This window comes from Heloderma suspectum, chromosome 7 (genome assembly GCF_057233095.1).
Source record: "Heloderma suspectum isolate Gila_16-S chromosome 7, 16-S_ref, whole genome shotgun sequence".
Classification (NCBI taxonomy): domain Eukaryota; kingdom Metazoa; phylum Chordata; class Lepidosauria; order Squamata; family Helodermatidae; genus Heloderma; species Heloderma suspectum.
Genome location: NC_139464.1, coordinates 34,106,019 through 34,124,913, shown reverse-complemented (window position 1 = coordinate 34,124,913; position 18,895 = coordinate 34,106,019). Strand labels below are relative to the sequence as shown.

The 18,895-nt window shown below is 41.5% G+C and overlaps 1 protein-coding gene across 4 annotated transcripts in view; it reads left to right on the top strand.

The window, feature by feature from the left end:
* The window catches only part of NUP37 (nucleoporin 37), a 39,589-nt gene extending 29,280 nt beyond the window's left edge, over positions 1 to 10,309 (top strand). For all 4 annotated transcript variants that reach the window (XM_084809598.1, XM_084809599.1, XM_084809597.1 and 1 more), the window contains 4 exons: positions 3,187 to 3,368; positions 4,415 to 4,465; positions 5,207 to 5,300; positions 7,638 to 10,309. In XM_084809598.1, the coding sequence (XP_084665724.1) occupies positions 3,187 to 3,368; positions 4,415 to 4,465; positions 5,207 to 5,300; positions 7,638 to 7,751 (441 nt within the window). In that variant the 3' untranslated portion in view covers positions 7,752 to 10,309. The remainder of the gene's footprint in view (positions 1 to 3,186; positions 3,369 to 4,414; positions 4,466 to 5,206; positions 5,301 to 7,637) is intronic.
* Positions 10,310 to 18,895: the final 8,586 nt, after the last annotated feature.

Sequence of the window (18,895 nt, the reverse complement as noted above, 5' to 3'; positions counted from 1 at the left end):
ATTATGTATTATTGGAACCTGGATGAACTGATTATCAGTAAAACAGCCTAGACCATCATTAGCAATGGGTCTTGAACTCAATATCCAGTTTCAGGCAAAGATCTTCTCTACCTGCTGTCAGAGATCCTGAATTGATGTAGGAATTGGATCCAGAGCCTCTGGCATATACAGTATGGTTCTTCCAGTACTTTCAGGCTAAGTGATATTTAGAGTGCAAGCCTATGCATATTTAGACAGAGAAAAGGCCTACAACTCCCAGCATGCCCCCAATGAACCATGCTGGCTGGGGCATGCTGGGGGTTGTAGGCCTTTTCCTCTGTCTAAACATGCATAGGATTACGCACTTATTCATCCTCTTCTCGGCAGTCTAGAGCTGATAACAATGCCGTTAAAACCAAACTAGATATAAATTAAGCTTCAATAAAAAATGAATGGGCTTAAAATCTAGATAATGGGTGCAGGGTGTAGTATATCTCCAAAATGAAATAAAGGTTTTGAATAGCCTATAAGAAAGGAGGGTTATTGTCCAACATTCCAAGCCCTCCCATGGAGTAGTGAAGCAGTCTGGTTTAGTAATCCACAACCTCTTTATTCAGTTAATAGCACCTTTTCATACTTAAAGGGACTACAGAGGCTGGGAATTCCCCTCTGGGCCTAATTAATAAAATGGAGCTCTTGTTACCTAGGGCAGTTGCCCTTCAACTACTGAATGGATCTTTCACCATGGTCCACAAGCTTTTTCTAGGCTCCTCCCTTCAGGGAGCGTCCTTTCAACTCAACTTCTGATGGGCTGCCACTCTGGTGGAACACCTCCCACCTCCTCTCAGCTCCGCCCACTTAACTCGTCAGTGAGCTCTGGCATCTTTCAATGCTGCTCCTTCCTCCCCGTCCGACAGAGACCCGGTTCCCACAGAGAGAGGGAAGATGGTCTCTGAGCCTGCCCCACCCCCCTGGTCAATAAGCCCCTGGGAAGGTTCTTCGCTGACTCCTGGAGATTCTTGGGGAATTTCCTTCCCTGCCCCCTTCCCAGCTTGGCTTTTTCTAGCTCCCACTCTGAATCTGAGTCAGAAACCAAATTGGGGAGCCTGGGCCCAATCCTGACAGTTATACATACTGATAACAGATAGTGGCCCAGTTTGCACATAACAACAACAACCCAGTGTGAGAGCCAGTGTGGTGTAGTGGCTAGAGTGTTGGACTGGGAGTCGGGAGATCTGGGTTCTAGTCCCCACTCAGCCATGGAAGCTCACTGGGTGACTTTGGGCCACACACACTCAGCCCAACTTACTTCACAGGGTTGTTGCTGTAAGGATAAAATGGAGAGGAAGAGGATTATGCACACCGCCTTGGGTTTCTTAAGGAGGAAAAAAAAGTGGGATATAAATGTAATAAATAAATAAACCTGGGGTTTTTGAAACTGCTGGGTTCTCATAAATGAACTAGCATGCTAGTTCACACTGCTCCATTGCTCTCACTTGGCTCCTCCTGCTAGCAGAAGTGGCTAAACAACCCAGGGCACTTCGTCTCTGGGCTGTTTAGCGTGACATCCAAACCCAGAACTCTGGCTTGTCTCTCCCCCTGAGTTGGAACTCAGGGTTTAATCTCAGACTACAACTCTGGCCTGTTCAGAGAGAGACAAGCCAGAGTTCAGTGTTCGGACATCACACTAAACAACCCAGAGGCAGAGCTGTTGTTGAGCTGTTCCTGCTGGCAGGGGGAGCCAAGTAAGAGCAATCAGGCACCATGAACCAGTATACTGGGTCATTCACAACAACCCCAGGTTTAAAAGAAAAACCTGGGTCGTCATTATGTGCAAACCGGGCCAGATTCCATAGAAAAACGGAGGAACCCCTGAAGATGTGTCTCATAAGTATCATTGTGCTCTGCAACCATCATGGGAAAACTCATTCCTATCTCAGAAACATGGTAATGTTTGCAGGTTCATGAAAGACTTTGCTGCATCCTTTAAGCATCACAGCAGCCTAAGGCATGCATCATGGCACAACTGAATGAACTGATTTATGTTTGACAGCAGAGTTGATCCAAATTGTACAAGTAATTGGGTTGAAATAAATGGAATATATATTTACACAATAATCCATTTAGGTCAAAGGTGGGGGTCCACCCAACTTAACTATTCTTGATCTCCAGACAGTATTTGCCATCATCACTGACCCACCCCTGAGGCGTCTGGCATGCACAGTGGACGTGGGGTGGGGGTGGGGGCACGATCTTATCTCCAGCTTCCTGCTGCACTTTGGAGACAGTTGAAATGTCAGTAAAGCACAGCACAAAATCAAATATCGACTTGACCACTCTCCCGAGTTCCAGGCTGCAGGGAAGGTAGAGTTTTGTCTCTGAATTCATCCTGCACTTCAGAGCTACTGTAGATGCCTCCGAAGCCCAGCACAGAGCAAAGTCTTAGGCATGACTGGCTTCACCTCTTGTCCAGTTTGGGCAGAAGATGGGGTCGATTTTCAACCTCATTTTGCACTTTGGAGGTTGTCTGTCAGAGCTGCAGCATGAAATTAGTGTGGCTGATAGAATATACATTCCATAGCTGCTGTTATTTCAGGATTCATTTGGCAGGGGTAGAATTCAGGATGGGCTATTGATTTTAAAGGGTAGGCCCAGTCCACCTAGTTATCTTAGAGTATCAGTATTTAAACTTTTACTTGTGTTAGGTTAACAGAAAATAATAGAAATGTTTAGAAAATTAAATTTCACTGGTGTACTCCAACTGTGAAATTGGTAATTTTAAAGATAGGCTAGAAAAAATGCCCATTTTACAAATGCTTAATTCCTTGATATTTTGCTACATACATGTATGTTTTATGACCTGATACTTAGTCAGTGGATGAGATCCTGCACTTGAATTATTGCCTCTTTACATATTTCTAGTTCTTGTTTTATCCTTGTGGCACACTGAATTAATTTGGATTATGGTAGATTGATAGTGTTGGCCTCATGTCATCTGTGGGGTCCTACCTTCTTCTTGAATTAAAATTCTACCCCCTGAGTATTAAGCATATACTAAAAGGTCTGGAATGCACTATGCATGAATGATACTCAGTTGTACTCTGCTGTATATACTAGGACATCCATTTTACGAGAGAGAGAAGTAAAGGTTTAAAGTTTGCTATTTCCCAAAGGTTATTGTAACCCTCTGTTACTTTTCTGTTCTAGCTGATGGTTGCAGAGAAGAATGGAACGATACGATTCTATGACCTTGTAACCCATCAGGCAGTTTTGTCTCTCACAACGGATCAGACACCACTGATGTCAGCAAGCTGGTGTTTAAAAAATACTTTTAAAGTTGGAGCAGTTGCTGGAAATGACTGGTTTATCTGGGACATTACTCGATCTAGGTATAGTTTTTGACAGCAATCTGCTCCTTTACTACTTACAGGCTATAAGGTGCTATATTTATTTATCTGTATATTAAAAGGGCTTGTTTGGGGATTTTTAAATAGATACAAAGTGTCCAACTCACCCTTCCCTCCATCGTGCAGCCTACAAGCTCCTTTCCCCCACCACAAATTAAAGTACACAAGCGAATTAAATTAAAATACAAGCCGTGCTACAAATACATGCTAACTAAATGAAACAGAGGAAAGAGTCCAAATGGAAGGGAAATGAAAGGGAGATGCAGAAATGTTTAGGAGATGGAGTCTGTGGCTTCATTTTCCATCTATCAGTCTCAATGACAAACCACAACGTAAAACATTACATGACAATCATTGCTAATTTGAATAAATACCTGAATATTAAACAAATATACATACAAATTCCACTGTATAAAGGATGTTGGAATGTTATCTTTAGCTACATGCTTTACAGAGAATCACTTCATGTTATCTAGAAATCACTTGTCATTTTACTTAAGTAACTCTAATTTTTATGTTTTGAGCTAACACATTTTTAAAGTCTTACATTGGTTTAAACAAACAAGGGGTGTGGAGAGGAGAAAGGAACAGAGGTAGAGAAATGAAACCAAGGAAATAGTTGCTTGCCACTACTGACTGCAATATACACCTTTCCCCTCTGCATTTGTGAAAGATTATTCATTCTCTTTATATCCCAGATTATATGGATGCAATAAAGTGAATTAGAAAATGAATGCACTCTTGTATAAGTTATTTTGTATCTTTTTCCTGCACACACATTTCCAATCTTAGTGTCCGTGTGCAGTGAGTTTAATGTTGGAACACAGCATTTTTATACTTTTTAAGTGCTAGCTGTTTTAAAAAATAAGGTTGATTTAGGACTAGATTCACATGTTTTTCTGGTTGCCCTCTTAGAATGAGGTAATGCAGTTCAAACTATGAATTATTTTTTGGAGGGTAGGTGGCATGATTGTCTTATGAACTGAACTTTGGGCATCACTTAGAAACCACTCTATTTTATTTTATAGTTACCCTTTGGATAAGAGACCTGTCCATGCAGACAGAGCCAGATTATTCAGGTATTGTGTGTGTGTGTGTGCGTGTACGTGTGTGCGCGCGCGTTTAGTTTTGTCCTGAATTGATGTTGCATCTGATGAAGTGGGCTTTAGTCCATGAAATTTTGTTAGCCGTTTAAGGTGCCGCAAGACTCTTGGGTTTGTTGGGGCGGGGGGGGGGGGTAGTGTCTTAATCATAGCCTTTTAAAAGTAAGAAATAACATTAGCATGCCCAGATTCAGTTTAAATTTCAGATATATTATACAATTTTTCCTTTGAAGCTGTTCCATGAATTGTTGTTATTGTCTGTGTTGGTCTACTGAGAAAATAGTCTGAAATAGGGAATAAAGGGAGAACTGTGGTACAGCTTAAAATCATTTTTAACAATAAAGGCGCACTTCCCTTTTTTGGGTTTCTGATAGTATTACAGATTTATTTTATATTTCACTTTGAACGAATGCATACAGAGCATTCAGTGCCTGCATGATGAGTTCATTAAAGGTAATGTCCATACTAATAAATGAAAAAAATAGTGTGTGGGGGTAGATAAACACACATGTGCATGTACACATACTCTCTGAGAATGACCCAGGCAAGCACTCTTGAGCCCCAGTTATTTCAACAGGAGAGATTTAAGCATTTGGTTAACTCTCTGTTGAAATCAATAGGACTCGAAAATCCTTACCTCTGAGGGGATCACGACCTGTAAATTCTGCTTTAACGTTTCTTTGAGAATCTTCATTGTTTGTATTTTTATGTGGATAGGTGGTCCAGAGTCAATGAAAATTTATTTGCTACTACTGGCTATCCAGGAAAAATGACCAGCCAGCTTCTAGTTCATCATTTAGGACACCCTCAGGTAAAGTTTATGCATTGAGATGAAAGGATCATTATTGCCCCCCCCCCATTATAAATTGCTCTTTCTAAGAACTTGATTGCAAGACAGTCCAATGTGTGTCTCAAAATGAATACGAGTGGACTTGATGTACTTTGAAACCACCTTATCAGAACATCTTGAGGAACACTGACTACAGTTGTAGTGTCCAAAATAAAGGGCAATGAAAAGCACATAGGCTGCAATCCAGAGAGCTACTTTAGACATGATCTGCTGAAGGGTTTAGGCATACCCAGGGAATTTTGGTTTTTACTTACTACTTTTAAACAGCAGACTCCCACGCCATATTACTAACTCTTTTTGAAGTTGCCTCAGTTTTCAAAACAATTTGCCAAATGGCACGGATACTTGCTGTTGCACTCCTGAGATTGCATCTGACTTCTTGCATCTGTGGCTCACTGGACAAGTTGAACTAGTTATGAAACTGAGGTTTGGAAAAATACCCATTAGTGTACTGGGAAAGATCTTTGCGAATAGTCTGAGTGTGTGGATCCAATCCTCCATAATGTTTCTCCGTCAAAAAAGAGTGCAAGGAATCAAGTGTACATGGGTATACCCCACATCATATGTTGCATCATACATATGAGGATTGCTTAAGTGCAGTTCCAATACTGAGTGTGCAGGACTTCCAGCAGGCAGTAGTGTGAGCCAGTAATAGAATAATTGAGGTAATACTTGGAAAGGGCCAAAGAGGTACTAACTTTTGAGTTTTGTCACTGAACTCTTCATCAGGTAGAATGAGTGTTCAAAGCATGCAGTGGTGGCATAGGTTTTTTATTTTATTATTTTTGTTTTTATTTCATACACTTATACTACCCTTCAACCAAGAGGTCCCCAGGGAGGTTTTGTTGTTGTTCAGTCGTTAAGTCGAATAATATAATATAAAATAAAATAAAATAACACAGTAACAAACACTAAAAGGCCAGTAGTTAAAAGGAGCAAATTGCAGATTAAAATTGTAAATCTTAAAAGCCTGGGAGAATAAAAAGTTTGACACTGAATAAAAAGGCTGACACTAAAAAGGCAACAAAATACTCCTCCATAAAATGGTGGCACTACTAAAAAGGCTCCCTGGTCATTCACCTATCTTGCCACTGATGGTTGGGGCATCTGGAGCACAAATTCCACAGACTGGGCCAGTTTGCCAGCAGGTTGCGGTGCGTGCCAGCCGCCAGTTGTGCATATTCAAGCTGCGACAGGCAGTCACTATGGCTTATCATGATGGGTGGACCTGGGCAGGATGGCTTGTTGCCTTGGTTAACAAGCCACCCCAGAACCCTACTGCACCTCATGTGTTCTGGGTGGTTTGGTATCCACGGCAACAAACCACCCTGTCCAGGTTCGCACATCACGATAAGCCGCAGCGTGAATATTCACAATGGTGGCCAGCATGCACCACAACCATGGTGGGCGTCGGCGATCATGCAAACCAGGTCACTGTCTCAACACTCATGTGGGTTGATGTGAGCATAGGCATTATTCCTGCAGGTGCCTGGGTCCCAAATTACAAAGTACCAAGACTTTGAATTGCACTCAGAAATGGACTGGCAGCCAGTGCAGCTCTTATACATCCATGGTTTGTTTAAAGAAAATACTGCCATAGCGGATTTTCTTCTTGGCCAGAGGTGAACATAAGACTTACTTTGTTGAGACATATCAAAGGTCCATCTAAGCTCCAGCAGTAGCCAGCCCAAGATGTCTGGGAAGTTCACAAGCAAGGCGTGGTGGAGAGAGCCATCATTTCTTTGTCACAATGTCCAACAACCAAAGGTATACAGTCTCTGAACATGGGGTGGAAGGGTCTTTGTAGTTCTCAGGAAAAAATTAAAATCCAGGTAACACAATGGAAAATGTTCAAATTGTCATCTACTCCTGAACTCAAAGAGCAAGCTTCACAGAAGTAGTAGATTCAGGACCAAACTGAACATGGATTGGTTGTTTCTGATGGCAGGTTCTAGATGCAGTGCCAGGTCTGCAGCAAGAAATTTGGGAAGTGGGGGGTGTTGCCCATTTAAGCAGGGCTTGGGCTGGAGACATTCCCAGTGGAGTTTGACCTTTAAAACCCATTCTTTGCTAAAGCATTCTGTTCTTGTTACTTATTGCAAGTTTACAGTCAAGCTCCCGAGATTAATGAAATCAATTTTTTAAGGCAAATGCAATGCAGAACGTGATTGCTGCTCATAGTAGAGCAGCTGAAGAATTCCTTTGATTTTTTTTTTTTTAAGTTTGGTGTCTTGTTGCACTCTAGATCTTGACTAGCAAGAATATTTAAACTTTCTCTCTGTGTCCCTCCCTCTGCAGCCCATCCTTATCGGTTCTGCATCTGTAGGATCTGGCTTAACCTGGCATAGGACACTTCCATTATGCGTCGTGGGAGGAGATCATAAACTTTTTTTCTGGGTGACAGAAATGTAAATACTTATACATGGTGTTTAAAAATCTTGGATATTGGGGTGGGGAGTTGCTTATTTTATATTATCATTTACTAGCCAGATGATAAGGCACCAAATGACTACATACAAGGAATAAAGAATGTTTGCTGTTTTTTTTTTTTTAATCAGAACTACAAGTGCAACCAATTCAATCAAAGCAGACTTTTTATCTGTGGGGGAGAGTTTATAATAAAACATTACTATCTCTCCTGAGGAAAAAAATGTACAGTTCCTTCAGCTTTCAGACTAACTAGCTAAGAAAATAGAATTGTAGTTGGTTGTAGTGCAGTAAAGTATACCTGAAACCTTCTGTGCAAATTATGTTGAAATACAGAGAACATTTTCTTGTACAACTCTCATTCTTCCTGTAGGCTGTGCATGAGAATTACTCCACCTAAATTTCACCTGGTGTCTTTATAAGAAATTATTAACCGGGCACCTTCTTCACATATTATTATACCATCACTGGTGTTGGATTTGCACTGTCCTGTTTCAAATCCCTGCTCAGTCATGGAGCTCGTTGGGTGACCTTGCACAAGTCACACACATTCTCTGACTTACCCCATTAACTAGCTAGGAGGTGGGAAAATGAAATAACCTTCATGTGTGCTGCCCTGAGGGAGGGATACAAATGTGATGAATAAATAAATAATGTGGTGACTGTCTAAAAATAATAATTAACTAATATGTTGTGGTCAAACATATTTCTCAGTATGGATACATATGCTTATGCAGCTAAGAAAGTTCATGCAAATCTGCTTCAAGGTGCCTTAAGAATTCTGGATACAGGGGTGAGATAAGATCCAAATCAAGTTGCCTTAACTTTTGGCCAGCTCCATCTAATCACCAAAGTACTGATTCACACCCATCCACCAGTGTGCAAACCACTATCCTTCTCAACCAAATATATCAAGAAGAAAAGCAGATCTAACAGGAATGAATGAATTGCAGATTTCTGCAAGGAAATCAAACTGCAATCTTAAGGGTTGCTTAATGAGAGAATATACTCTATTCCAATTATGGAAAAGAAAAGAGAAACAATCAATTTTTTAAAAAGCTTGCATGGATAAAGGCTTGTGACAAAACAAAGCAACCAAAGAACCAAGGCAGCCATAACTTCCCTTGAAGAAAAAAAGGGAGAGATCTGATAACTGATAACCAGCTGAATATCAAAATGAAAGCTATCAGTGATAGCTATCAGAGGAGAAGGGGGGCAGGGAAGAGTACCACAATGGGTGAGGCAGGGCACCATACCTTTAATCACAGCACAAGTATCTAAAAAAGCGTAAAGATGGATGTTCTTAACAAAAAAGTGTTAACTGGTTAAATGTGTCAAATGGTTCACTTACGGTTAAAAACAATACTGGAATTTATTAAACTTGGAATACTAGATTACCCAGACGCATAATACATGAGGCTTACATTATTTTTCTAAAGCATTTGTCGGTTTTAAAAGTTGGCGAAAAGTTGTCATAGGCCAATGATCGAAGAAATGATAATTTGTTGAATGCTACAAACTGATCAGTTTAAGGTTACTTTGTTTCTTGTTTGCTAGCAAAAATATTTCCCCAAGTCAAGATGGGCTATTGGCACTTACCAAAGAAGTGTAATAGTTGAATAATGTGCATAATCCACCCATAAATGAGTGGAAATTAAGAGCTGCATGTAAGCTGCCATTCAACTGGATGCAATTTGTGCAAGAGAATTTATTGGAGGATTGTGTCCTTATGTAGAGCATAATTTGCACAATTGCAGAAATTGAGCGTTGTGTCTTGTTGGAGTCAAATTGTGGGGCAGGGGACAGAAGGGACCTTTTCACATGACACAACAGTCCAGCATGGATACCCATGCTGTGGCACCTGTGTAGTGTGTGCAGCTGCTATTCTGAATATGCATCCCCCATGCGGGGTTGTCATGTGCAAACCTGGGTTATGCACAGGTTAAACAACCCTCCCATAAGCCATGGTCTGTTTTAGGGTTATGCTTGTTATTGTTTATGTTCTTGTTTAAACTTTGCATAACCCATGCTCACTGGGTTCATGTGACACAACCCCCTAGCAGGGTTGCATATTCAACTTGGCATCCATGAGCAACACAGCATGTCACCCAAACCCAATCAGTGTTTCTTACAGATTCAGCTGATGTGGCTGCAACCCAAAACATAAATTTTAACTAAATGATATTCATCATGTGTTTTTAATGAAGTTAAATTTGCCATTTTCTAAACAGAAGAGGCATTTTGTTAGACATTAACATACTGACTTATTTAATTTGTTGCCACAAATATAAAAAAGCTACTATAAATTGAATATTGTACATCTAAAGTATAGATTAGGAATACTTATTTATAACAATGTTAACGTTCCTAGTCTCCACAAATTTGCGTCACCTGCAACATTCTGCCCCCGGGTTACCATCTGTAGTTGGCTTATATTTCATGCATTCTTAGTCAAGAAACAAAAGCTGATATTTCAAAATGTCTTCCACTCAAGCTTGGTGGTGAAGAATCTTAAAATAAACCACAGCAATTTGTACTTCTTAAAATTTGATGTGTGTGTGTGTGTTTTTAAAAGAAAATGTTCCTGTTACTAAAAGACTCATGAGGAAAATTGTAAGAGAAAACAGTTGGAAAAGCTATACAAAAGGAATAATTACACGGAATGTATTGGATCCAGATTTAGTTATTTTTGGAGTAGGCCCAGTGAAATCAGTTAGTCATGACTAACTCAAGTCCTGTTGATTTTGATGGGTCTACTGTAAAGCCTGGTTTGCACATAAAAATAACCCAGGTTTTTTTGAAATTCTGTGGTCCTTCCATCTGTGCTTTGGTTACTGTTACATGTAAACCAGAGCACTGCCTTGTTGGGGGGAAGGCAAGCTGGTTTGTATATAATGCTAACCAAACAATTGATAGAAGGTCCATGATTTGTTTAGCTGCTTGCACCAGCAATTAAAAAAGATTCTGGGTTATCGTTACATGTGAACAAGGTCAGGCTAGACCTATTTACTTAAATGTTTATTTATTTTACCCTGCCATTTCACCAAAACTGTACAAGGTAGCTTATGCAAAATGCAGAATGGAAACATTTCAAGTACATGGATTCAGGTTTGCAGCCTGAGATGGTAAATGTGATGCTATATATTAAAAAAAAATGGTCTGGGGGCGATGTTTAGTATGTTGATTAAACAATAGATGTATCTAGAAATAACATTAGGAGAAGAATGCCAGCACTTTCTTTAGAATAATGCAGTACCGATATATACATGAAGAACATGTATTATCAATTTCTATCAAAAGGATATGAATCTGCTTAATCCATATTCTCAAGCTGCATTAGCCTGGGATGACGCAAGGTAGAGGCCCCACCTTGGGTGATGTATTTGGAACACAATTTAGCGGGACTAGACTTTATGCTGGACCCTTACCTTATGGACTCCAACCTCTTGGGGAAGTGTGGGGGAAAGATGACACCAAGGTGTGTCCAAGATGACACCAATGCAGCATGTGCATAACATGAAGGTTACCCAAAGTATTGGGGCGGCATGCCCATTTGCTGCCCCTGGAAGATGAGCCCAAGACCAAACAAGAAGGACATGGTGACTTAGACTTTTGACCCATGGTGAAGGCTGGTGCTGTGGAAGCCTATGGCATACAGAATTATGCTAGAATTTAAATGGGGAAGCCTCCCAATTCTCTTTTAGTGCTTAGCTGCTTGGACCTTTGCCACTCAGGCCCTCTGTAATGCCAAAGCAGCTTGAGCAAATAGTAACCACAGATGCAACGAAAGCTGTGTGAACAGGCCCACTGCAACATCGAACAGATCAGTGTACAGCATCAGGAGAAAGAAGAAAAGTAGATCAGGAGTCAAGAATGAATTGGTCAGAGGAGCACTCAAAAAGATCATCAGGTCATATGATTCAAATCTGTATGTACTTAAATGAAGATCATTTTGCATCTTGACGCTATGAGAGACTGTGCACACGATCACCTGTTTATATGAAATGGAACCTAATATCATTCACAGTTTTGGTCTGTGAGAGGTACTACTTTTTTTTTTCAATCAGTGCATATTTTTTTCCTAATTACACTTTTTATTTGCTATTGTGAGCTCCTAGAATATAGAGGGTTGGCATGCTGAGAGGCCCCTTCATGGATCACTGCCTTGTTGTGGCGAAGGGGCTTGCGTAACTCAGTGAAGCCATAAGCTATGCCGTGCAGGGCCACCCAAGATGGACAGGTCATGGCAGAGAGTTCTGACAAAATGTGGTCCACTGGAGAAGGAAATGGCAACCCACTCCAGTATTCTTGCCAAGAAAACCCCATGGAACATATCACAAGGCTAAAAGAGATGACGCCAGAAGATGAGCCCCTCAGGTCGGAAGGTGTCCAATATACTACTGGGGAAGAGCAGAGGGTATTTCCAAGTAGCACCAGAAAGAGTGAAGCGGCTGGGCCAAAAGAAAATCCGATGCTGTAAAGAACAATATTGTTTAGGAACCTGGAATGTAAGATCAATGAATCAAGGTAAGCTGGAGGTGGTCAAACATGAGATGGCAAGATTGAACATTGACATCTTGGGAATCAGTGAACTAAAATGGACAGGCATGGGCGAATTTAATTCAGGTGACCATGATATCTACTACTGTGGGCAAGAATCCCTTAGAAGAAATGCAGTAGCACTCATAGTCAACAAAAGGGTGGGAAAAGCAGTACTGGGGTACAATCTTAAAAACGATAGAATGATCTCAGTACGAATCCAAGGCAAACCATTCAACATCAGAGTAATACAAGTCTATGCCCCAACCACGGATGCCGAAGAAGCTGAGGTTGATCGGTTCCATGAAGACCTACAACACCTTCTAGAACTAACACCAAAAAAAGATGTCCTCTTCATCATAGGGGATTGGAATGCTAAAGCAGGAAGTCAAGAAATCACTGGGATAACAGGCAGGCATGGCCTTGGTGTACAAAATGAAGCAGGACAAAGGCTAATAGAGTTTTGCCAAGAGAACACGCTGATCATAGCAAACACTCTTTTCCAACAGCACAAGAGACGACTCTACACATGGACATCACCAGATGGTCAATATCGAAATCAGATTGATTATGTCCTTTGCAGCCAAAGATGGAGAAGCTCTATACAGTCAGTAAAAACAAGACCTGGAGCTGACTGTGGCTCAGATCATGAGTTTCTTGTTGCAAAATTTTGGCTTAAATTGAAGAACGTAGGGAAAACCACTAAACCATTCAGGTATGACCTAAATCATATCCCTTATGAATATACAGTGGAGGTGAGGAATAGATTTCAGGGATTAGACCTGATAGACAGAGTGCCTGAGGAACTATGGATGGAGGTCCGTAACATTGTTCAGGAGGCAGCAACGAAATCCAGCCCAAAGAAAAAGAAATGCAAGAAAGCAAAGTGACTGTCTGATCAGGCTTTACAAGTAGCTGAGGAAAGAAGGGAAGCGAAAAGCAAGGGAGAAAGGGGAAGCTATATCCAACTGAATGCAGAGTTCCGGAGAATAGCAAGGAGAGACAAGAAGGCCTTCTTAAATGAACAATGCAAAGAAATCGAGGAAAACAACAGAATGGGAAAGACTAGAGATCTCTTCAAGAAAATCGGAGATCTCAAGGGAACGTTTTGTGCAAAGACGGGCATGATAAAGGACAAAGAAGGCAGGGACCTAACAGATGCAGATGAGATTAAGAAGAGGTGGAAAGAATACACAGAAGAACTATACAGGAAAGATCTGAATGTCCCTGATAGCCATGATAGTGCGGTCACTGAACTTGAGCCGGACATCCTCGAGAGTGAAGTCAAGTGGGCCTTAGGAAGCATTAGTAACAACAAAGCTAGCAGAGATGACAGTCTTCCAGCTGAGCTATTTAAAATCCTAAAAGATGATGCTGTGAAAGTGCTGCATTCAATATGCCAACAAATTTGGAACACTCAACAATGGCCGCAAGACTGGAAAAGGTCAGTGTACATTCCAATTCCAAAGAAGGGCAACGCCAAAGAGTGTTCAAACTACCGCACAATTGTGCTCATTTCACATGCCAGCAAGGTGATGCTCAAAATCCTACAAGCTAGGCTTCAGCAGTATGCGAACCGAGAACTACCAGAAGTACAAGCTGGGTTTAGAAGAGGCAGAGGAACTAGAGATCAAATCGCCAACATTTGCTGGATCATGGAGAAAGCAAGAGAATTCCAGAAAAATGTCTATTTCTGCTTCATTGACTACGCTAAAGCCTTTGATTGTGTGGATCACAACAAACTCTGGCAAATTCTTAAAGTGATGGGAGTACCAGACCACCTTACCTGTCTCCTGAGAAACCTGTACGGGGGTCAAGAAGCAACAGTAAGAACCAGACATGGAACAACCGATTGGTTCAAAATTGGGAAAGGAGTATGACAAGGCTGCATATTGTCACCCTGCTTATTTAACTTATATGCAGAGTACATCATGAGAAATGCCGGGTTGGATGAATCAGAGGTCGGAATTAAGATTGCTGGGAGAATTATCAACAACCTCCGATATGCAGACGATACCACCCTAATGGCAGAAAGCGAAGAGGATCTAAAGAGCCTCTTGTTGAGGGTGAAAGAGGAGAGTGCAAAAGCTGGTTTGAAACTCAACATTAAAAAAACTAAGATCATGGCATCTGGCCCTATCACTTCCTGGCATATAGAAGGGGAAGAAATGGAAGCAGTGACAGATTTCACTTTCTTGGGCTCCAAGATCACCGCAGATGGTGACTGTAGCCATGAAATTAAAAGACGCTTGCTCCTTGGGAGGAAAGCTATGACCAACCTAGACAGCATAGTAAGAAGCAGAGACATCACCTTGCCGACAAAGGTCCGTCTAATCAAAGCTATGGTTTTCCCAGTAGTAATGTATGGCTGTGAGAGATGGACTATAAGGAAGGCTGAGCGCCGAAGAATGGATGCTTTCGAACTGTGGTGCTGGAGAAGACTCTTACGAGTCCCCTGGACTGCAAGGAGGTCAAATCAGTCAATCCTAAAGGAAATCAACCCTGAGTGCTCATTGGAAGGACAGATACTGAAGCTGAAGCTCAAATATTTTGGCCACCTAATGCGAAGAGAAAACTCTCTGGAAAAGACCCTGATGCTGGGAAAGACTGAAGGCAAAAGGAGAAGGGGACAGCAGAGGATGAGATGGCTAGATAGCATCACCGATGCAATGAATATGAACTTGAGCACGCTCCGGGAGAGAGTGCAGGACAGGAAGGCCTGGCGTGCTATGGTCCATGGGGTCACGAAGAGTCGGACACGACTGAACGACTGAACAAACAAAAAAATGCTGAGAGGTCTGCTAAACTGGGACTATCAGTGTCTATCTGAAGTCTGCCATGCTCCGTCACTATAGGCTTTTAAGAAGGCCTTGGAAAAAGTTATTTTACTGTGGCCTTCTCTTGATATGACTGCTATTGTTGCTGTCACTGCTTTTATCGTTGCTGGTTTTATTGTTGGCTTTTATTGTTCTTGTGTTTTTATCACTTTTAATATTTTAACTGTTCATATATTTTATAGCTGTAAGCCACCTTGGGAGGGCTTCTGCCCTGAAAGGCAGCCAAGAAATGTTGTAAGTAAATAAATAAAGATGCTGTCATATAATTAATGATAGTAATACATCGTTCATGCTATGTTTGGGCATACCTCCTGGTCATAATTATTAGGTCCTTAAACGGTTGCTGTAAGCTGTGCACATGAAGAATTGATTTGATTGGCGTGTTCAGCCTTTGCATGTGTGTGTGAGACTGTCTCTTTCCTGGTAAAATTGTAAGAACCTATGGTTATATGCAATAACATTGACTGACTAAAAACAATTATTAGTAGGCTGTCCTGTGGTATTGGAGGAGGGGATAGCCTTACATTCTGATTACAAATATGTTTACTCTAAAGTAAGTTTCACAGAGTTCAATAGATCTTATTTCCACATAAATATGTTTAGGACTGCAGGCCATAATAGCTCACCCAGCACAGATCATGTGAGGTTATTATTTAATCCAAACCTGCCCTGCTGTGTGGAAAAATATTTGCATATAGGATTCTGCCCAATCTCTCTTACCTCACTTTTAAGTTAAATATGTAAACCTTGCAGGTTTAGTGCTAAATATCTCGGCTCTTAGCAAAATCCAGGTCCCCCGAAAAGTACCTCACTGTGCATATTTACTCAGAAGTATGTCCCACTCTGTTCAATAGGTCTTACTCCCAGGTATATGAGTATACTTGCAGCTTCCTAAGTTCCTAAAACTACAACAGCATCAGAAGTAACCCAAGAATATACCTATACTCAGTCCCTTTATAGTAGCCTGTATCCCTTGTGAATAAGAAATCCCATCTGATGACATAGCTGTTCCTCAAATACAGCCTTGCCAGAGTATGTTTTGAATGCAGAGATTCTGAGAACTTCGTGGGAAACTGGGAGGAGGGGGGTACTTTCTGACCTTTTTAGCTTTTCACTGAACTACTTTAGTAAACACAATTGTTGCCCTGATGGAGGATCAAGTGACACCATGTCTGGAAATTGCCTTGGACCAGCTTTTTCTTTCTGTGTAACTTGCTTAGTTATATAGTTGTTTTGACTTCTATGCTGATTATTAAGGGAGCACCCTGGGAATTTATATAAGCAAACATGAAATTCATATAAACTATTGTAAGGCAGAGGCCTGCTTGCCTGCCTGCCAGGTTTCTTAGCTGTTTTGATTACTGATCTTTAAAAGTGAGCGGTTGTAGGGAAAGTCTGGTTTGCTTGTTTGCTTGTTAGTTTGTTTGATCTGAGGGACAATGAGAATTATTCTCAGTCATACAATTATCCTGTTATGACATAAAGTTCAAGTCTTCCTGGTACTTAAATTGTTTTCACTGGTGATGGAGACAATTTGTAATCTTTCTATAGGCAAAGCTTTTTCATTTCCACTTGGCTTAACTCCATGGAAATTACGCCCCCCCCCCCCAATTCATCTTTAAGTGTTTTTATTGTCCTGCAGTTGAACTACACGTCTTTGATGGAAAAAATAATACTTTGGCTCTGGGTCCTACAATTATCACTTCCCCCTAAGCTTGCTCCTGTGCCTTTAAAAGCAGCCTGAGACACAGAAATGTAGCCAGCAAAGTTTTTACCGCCACTGAATTCTATGCCAGCAACAACTTCACTTGTTAATTATCTTGTCTTGAGCTGTTGCCTAATAGGACAGGAATAGGGCCTGTGAAAAAGATGGCTTCCCTGCTGGGTCCTACTTCTGTGCCTATGTGTAATATGTACCTGACAACTGTGGATCACTCTCCATGCATCAGATGAAGTGGGTTCTAGTCTACGAAAGCTTGTGCCATAATAAAATGTGTTTGTCTTTAAGGTGCCACCACACTCTTTGTTGATTTAGTTATCTGTAAATCACTTTGACAGAATCTCATTTCTAAGTAGTTCCTACCATCTACAGTAAATATAAATACTGCTTGTCTCACTATTTGCAGGATTTAAAAAAAAAAACACTTTGATTGAATCCAGGATGAAATTGTTTTGATAATATTTAGGAAACAGCTGGAATCCTTTAGGATGTTTGTTTATATATAGAGAGAGCAACATCAGTATACATGGCACTTCACAGAGTTACAAAGGCAAAATAGATGGACCTCTGTTCCCACCCTACCCCAAAGCAAGCTCACAACTTAAAACAGTGAGGAGAACAAGAGGGGGAGGAAAGAATGTTCCAAATGCTATGGTGCATACTTAAAACTTAATTACAGTTAGGATGAAGGGTATCAATTGGGTGAGGAGCTTGTAACCCTCCAGATGTTGTTGGACTGAATCTCCCAACTGGCTATACTAACTAGGGCGGATGGGAGTTGTAGTCTAATAATGTCTGGAGGGCTGCAAGTTCCCTACCCCAGGGATAGACCAATGGCCATGCAGAATGGGGGAGCGGGGAGAGGTCTGTCTATTACTGATTGTTGCAGATTTGAAGGAGAGAAGTGGCTTCACATACATGTTTAGGAAGGGAATTTCAAATGTGAGGAGGGGGCAGCAAGACAGAATGTGTGGAGTCAGGGCTGGCCAAAGATTTTGCTGCTTGAGGTGAAGGAAAAGATGCTGCCACCACATTCAACGTACAAGAAACCAATTGGACTAGTAGTTGAATCTTACTTCCACACTGGTAGCTGACGGGACAGCATCCTCCACTGCATGTGAGGGTAGCAGGCTATCTTTGGGCAGGCAGAATGGCAGACAGCTTTGTCTGCCAGCAGCTTGCTGCTGCTCCTGCAGCATCTGCCAATGAGGTGCTCACCTCACTGCCTAATGGTAGAGCCAGCCCTGCACACAGAATTATAAACGTGAAGGAGAGCTTTGGTTGGCTGGGTGCAGTATAGTCTGTGGAGCAGATGTCATGGATGGGAACATGTATGAGAACAAGGGCTGAAGGGCAGGGTGGGGCAAAGCCTTGGAGAGCTAGTTAAACCCTCTCTTCCCTGAATGAATGAATGAATGAATGAATGATTACTTTTATGCTGCCTTTTTATACTGTGCTATCCTTGGGTTACTTCTGATGCTGTTGTAGTTTTAGGAACTTAGGAAGCTGCCTTATACTGAATAAGTCTGCTGGTCCATCTAGCCCAGTATTATCAGTACTGACTGGCAGGCAGCTCTCCAGGGATTCAGGCAGTTTTTCCAGCATATTGATAACAATGCACTCCAAAGCTCCCGATGACCCCAGTCAACAGTTTCATGTAGATGTTAAATAGCATGGGGACAGAACCGACCCCTGTGGAACCCTGTACTGGAGAATCCACAGGGCTGAGCAGTATCCCCCAAGCACCATGTTCTGGAGCCAACCATCTCAGTAAAAGCCAAACCAGTGCAATGCAGTATTTCCCACTCCCAACTCAATACTGTTGCTCCAGACAGACAACAATGGTATCAAAAGTCCCCAGGAGATTAAGGATAACCAACAGAGTCTCACTCCACCTGTCCTGACATAGATCATCATTCAGGGCAACCAAGGCTGTTTCCGTACCAAAACATGGCCTGAACCCTGAATGAAATGGAGGCTCAGAGGAGGGACAGGGGGAGGGAGACACCTTAGGGGCTCCTGGTTGGGAAATC